At 36.6% G+C, this 5,129-nt stretch overlaps 1 protein-coding gene across 1 annotated transcript in view; it reads left to right on the plus strand.

Moving 5' to 3' along the window:
* The window catches only part of LOC106871528 (tyrosinase-like protein), an 8,317-nt gene extending 6,562 nt beyond the window's left edge, over positions 1-1,755 (plus strand). The window contains exon 3 of the mRNA XM_014918026.2: positions 1,028-1,755. Within this exon, the coding sequence (XP_014773512.1) occupies positions 1,028-1,721 (694 nt within the window). The 3' untranslated portion in view covers positions 1,722-1,755. The remainder of the gene's footprint in view (positions 1-1,027) is intronic.
* The last annotated feature ends 3,374 nt before the right edge of the window (positions 1,756-5,129 follow it).

Genomic DNA, 5,129 nt, shown 5'->3' on the forward strand with positions numbered 1-5,129 from the left:
GAAGCCTCGGAAATTTCACCCACTCCCACTCCCATTGATCTTTTCAGGGTTGGGGTTAGGGAAATCTGTCCCAGATTCATTGAAATTTTATTTTTCCTTAATGGGGGTAGGATGGGTAAAATTTCCGAGGCTTCCACCTCCGTTTTTCGGACCCCAAAAAGGGTTTTGTAGAATATTAGGATGTCACATGAATTCATTCAACGAATAAAAAAAAATTCCAATGAATCCGGGACCGGAGGCTTCCCCCACTTTCCCGAACCAAAATAAGGGATTTGCAGCATATTAGGAGGTCAGGGTATCTGATTCCACGCAAAAAATCCGAGTTCATTTTTTTTCTTAGTGAAAATCGTGCGGGTGTTACTCTGAAAAATTACCTTTTTTGAAAAAGGCTCAACTATCTTCCTTCTTAATACAGGATTATTCTTTTACCTAAAACCTTACCTCTATATGCTACTCCTTTGTTCAAACAGCATTCATTAAAAGGGTATATTCTAGGATCTTTACAATTACATTTAGAATTAAGATCTGGTATACGCGATTGAGGCAATATTAAATTAAAATAGTCATTTATATATATCATACTTAATGTATATACACCGTTCATAGGCCAGTATTTATAGACGGTATTTATTCAGCCAGGCGGCTATTCGCAACACGAATGTGTATTGTTGATATTGTGAAAATTAATACCCAGTTGTGAACTTTATATTACTATGTAATGGAGTTGAATCTAAACACAATCTTTACATTTTTCTAGTTTTTACTCACCATCTTATTAGACAGGGATAAGTGATCTCTGATGAGTCTTTATAAAGCTGAAACTAGTGATTTCACTTCTCATTCCTGGTTATCGATTTCCTGCGGCCTAAACAGTGGGCCTAATTCCACAGTGAGACTAAATATATGCCACATTAAACTTACGATATGTAATTCTGCATATAGTTGTGTATTAACAACCCACGTATTATTGGTTCTTTACTAACACAACAATCGGTTAAATTTTCTCTTTTTCTTTGTTTCTCTCTAGGCTAGAAAACGCACTAAACCAAATAATTCCTGGTATTAACATTCCATACTGGAATAATACTCTTGATAACAGTTTGTTTGACCCGACACAATCTTCAATATTTTCAGACCATTTTATTGGAAATGGTCGTGGACTGGTCACTGGTGGTCCTTTTGCAGGATGGTTTACACCGCATGGACCCTTACATCGCAATATTGGACGTGTAAACCGGCTGATGACAACCAGAGAAGAGGAAAACATTATGTTGCGTTTTTATTTAGAAGACATTACGTACCCACATGCTCCGAACTGGACAAATATTGAGAAAATGCACAACCATGTTCACACATGGGTCGGTGGACAAATGGGTAAAGTAGAATCAGCATGTTATGACCCGATGTTTTGGATACACCATGCATATATCGACTGCATTTGGGAGAAATTCCGTACCAAACAGCGAATGCACGATATTGACCCCAGTAGCGACTATCCTTTCTTTTCTTACGGCAAACAGACGCATGCTCCAAATTCGCAAATTGGATTTGGTTGGTTGCTAGTACGACATGCTGTGCATGAATACTTCTCACATAATTTCTACCAATGTGCACCAACACCTTCTTGCTCAAGATCTCAACCAAACTGCGGTTCTAGTTATCTGAAATGTGATCTAACACGTGATATTTGCGTCCCGCTAGTGAATCTACCGAACTTGTAGAAGGATGGCCAGTAAAAGACGAAGAGGAGGGAAATAATCAGGCAATGCATAAAATATTTTGACTTGTGTCATCTTTGTCATTTTCTTTATCTTTTTCATGGATTACCATCAGAAAATTTGATTGAACAAATTAGACTAGTTATAAATGCTATGTTAACTTTAATTGAAAACACACATATACATGCCATTAGATGTGTGTGTGTGTGTCATACACAGTATTTACACACATATATACAATGTATTGTTTGTGTAAAACACGGGGCTAAGTAATAAATCATTATTATTATGACTTGGCTTTCAGTTTTCAAGTGAAATAGTCGAGACCAAGAAAAGTAGAATTGTCTGTATTGACAAATTTAGTGCGATTGCTTTCACTGAAATATAGTTTGATGAAGACAATATAAATGCATATTAAATAGGCGTGCTTATACATGTTATAGTAAACCAGGAAATATGTCTGAAGCAAAGAGAAAAGGAAGAGGAATTATAACTAACAATTCACTGACAGATTAGGTTTCATCATGGTGTGACGTAAACTTATTTGATTCATAAGAATATCATATGCATATATTCTGATAGCACTCGAAGAATCGGACGTGGTAATTTTTTTCATCTGTAAGAATGTCAGAAAAATATATTTCTCCTGATTGGAAATGCAAACAAATACATAATGAGTATGATTAATATTATCATAACACATATTAATTGAAACATTCCTCAAACAAATCATCAGGCTGGTAACTTCGCAAACATTGCATTGCAGTGGAAATTCGTTGACAGACCATGTAACACTTGCCGGCAAATAAGAAATGCGAGATCATTAAGTGGAATAAGATAGTTTGCAGGGGTGGGGGAACAGGAGAGAGCTGTTGTTTTAAACAGGGTCCTTCATCGGAGAGCGTTATTTTCAATCATATTTGTGAAGAGGGAATAAAATGAAATTTTGAGGCAATTCTTTTCAAGATCATTAGTGATATCACTGAATTGAAATGGTTTCTCATCACAAATAGTAGTATTTCTCGAGGCGTAGTCAGGTCCTAAAGTTAAGGGAAGCGAGCACATAAAGAAGGGCACCGTGACACATACCAAACAATTTTAAACTCATTTCTCATATATTCTGCGAAATATTTCATAAGTTATAACACACGTAAATGTATTCTAAATGCATTAATTTCATGTTTCAGTAACAATGTTTTTATATACTAAACTTATTACTGATTTAGGTAGCAGCCACCAACACATCACAGGAGACTGAGCAGACAGTTCAAAAACATTGAAGGTTGGTCAAATAAAGTAATGACTCCAGAAAGTTCACCGAAGACCATGAGATTAACAAAAATAAAAAAAAGAGATTTGATTTTTATCGCACAAGTGAACTTAAGAATTTTAAGAAATTGCTGAAAAGACGCCAGTTTTGAAAAATGTGCTCAGGGGAAGGAGATGGCTACCCTCGCTCCCCTATTAGCTACGTCACTGAGTATTTCGTGGTCTCAGTTCCTCGAAAGTGTATAACTCTTATATACTATCAACACCTCAGAAGTAGGCTCTAGTGGACAGTACTGCCAGTTACAACTACTTTACTTCACTTGTCCCACTAAACGAAACAACGGGTCACTGAGTGGAGACAAAGTGACGGATAGTCCATGAAGAGGTCGGAAGTGCGTACCTGGTGAAACAGCATAGCACTACATCATTGGTGAAGAAATTTAACTGTCAAATGGCCCAGCCTACCTAATTATAAATAGACGGAGACAATTCAATTTTTATTTTTCACTGGTTTGATCTATAAAAAAAAAGGCCTGTGCTTAAGACCTTAACAGGCCCTCTATGATCTATGTCGTTAACATTCTTGAATAAGGGCAAGTCAATGGGTGCAGGAAAACAGAGCAAGAATTCCATAAGGGCAACATTCTGAGGAGGAAGGATTAGATATAGTATTTTTAATGGGATGAAGTTTGAGAAATAACAATGCATACTGCTCTTGGATTATTGTATTGGACATGTCTGCCATACAGTACGAAAAGAGCAAATGCTATATTTCAATTTGCCATGTAAAATGTTTGAGGAAATATCACCAGTATAGTAACCATTTATCAATATGACATTTGCATTGGTGCTCACAACATTGAGCCAAAGCAGAAAGTGAAAGGAATTTTACAATAATTCATCTCACATGTTATTTCTAAGAATAAAAATAAGAGTGTCTTTCTTGTAAAAAAAAGTTACCTTCCTAGGGATAGAAAATTTATAAACGTGGTAGATATTGGTTTCAAATTTTGGCATAAGGCCAGAAATTTGGGGGGAGGGGGTAAGTTCATTATCTTGAACCCAATGTTCAACTGATACCTACTTTAGTGACTCTGAAAGGATGAAAGGCAAAGACATGGTAAATACAAGACCCAAAAGTCCTCACAAATTAGAAAGACCTTGAGTCGTTTTAGAGGAATGACTAATTTTTAGGGCCAATTTATTCATGCATATTCTGAAAAAGTCAAGGGATTTTCAAACCTACAGAAAGCATTCAACATTTTTATGGAAAAAGGAATACACTGCTAAGTTTGAAGCATTAAAGAAATAATTATTATAAGATAGGTTGTATATATAATCCCAGACACAGGGCTTTATTCAAGTCCATTAATGTAGTCTCCTAGCAATGTGTCTATTGAAGTAAAGATTTAATCATACATACATATATGTGAACAGCCATGCTCCACAGCAGTGAAACGTGGATTGTGACTGCAGAGGATATGCAAAGGTTTGAAAGAAATGAAGCTAGCATGCTTCACTGAATGTGCAATATTGGTGTGCATGTGCAACAGATCATAATTGTCTTGAAAGAAAAACTGGGCATAAGAAGCATCAAATGTGGCGTGCAAGAGAGACAAATACACTGGTATAGTCATGTGATGCATATGGACAAGAACAACTGTGTAAAGAAGTGCCAATCTCTGTGTAGGAAACCTGTGGAAGAGATAGACCCAGGAAGACATGGAACAAGGTGGTGAAACATGATCTTCAAATGTTGGGCCTCACAGACCCATGCAGTGCTTGAGAAGATTTGTCAAGCCAAGTGAAATCATAGTCATAGCTGTTGCCAGTGTCATGTAAATGGCACCTGTGCTGGTGACATGTAAAAAAGCACCCATTACACTCTTTGGGTGGTTGGCGTTAGGAAGGGCATACAGCCATAGAAACCATGCCAAATCAGACTGGAACCTGGTACAGCTCTCTGGTTTATCAGTTCCAGTCAAACCGTCTAACCCATATCAGCATGGCAAGCAGGTGTTAAATGACAAAGATGATGATGATGATATATATATATATATATATATATGCATACATACAGAAGGAGAGAGACAGACATATTTATAAGTGTATGCATATAGGCATATATATACATAGGCATAT

The sequence above is a fragment of the Octopus bimaculoides genome, chromosome 3 (assembly GCF_001194135.2).
Source record: "Octopus bimaculoides isolate UCB-OBI-ISO-001 chromosome 3, ASM119413v2, whole genome shotgun sequence".
Classification (NCBI taxonomy): Eukaryota; Metazoa; Mollusca; class Cephalopoda; order Octopoda; family Octopodidae; genus Octopus; species Octopus bimaculoides.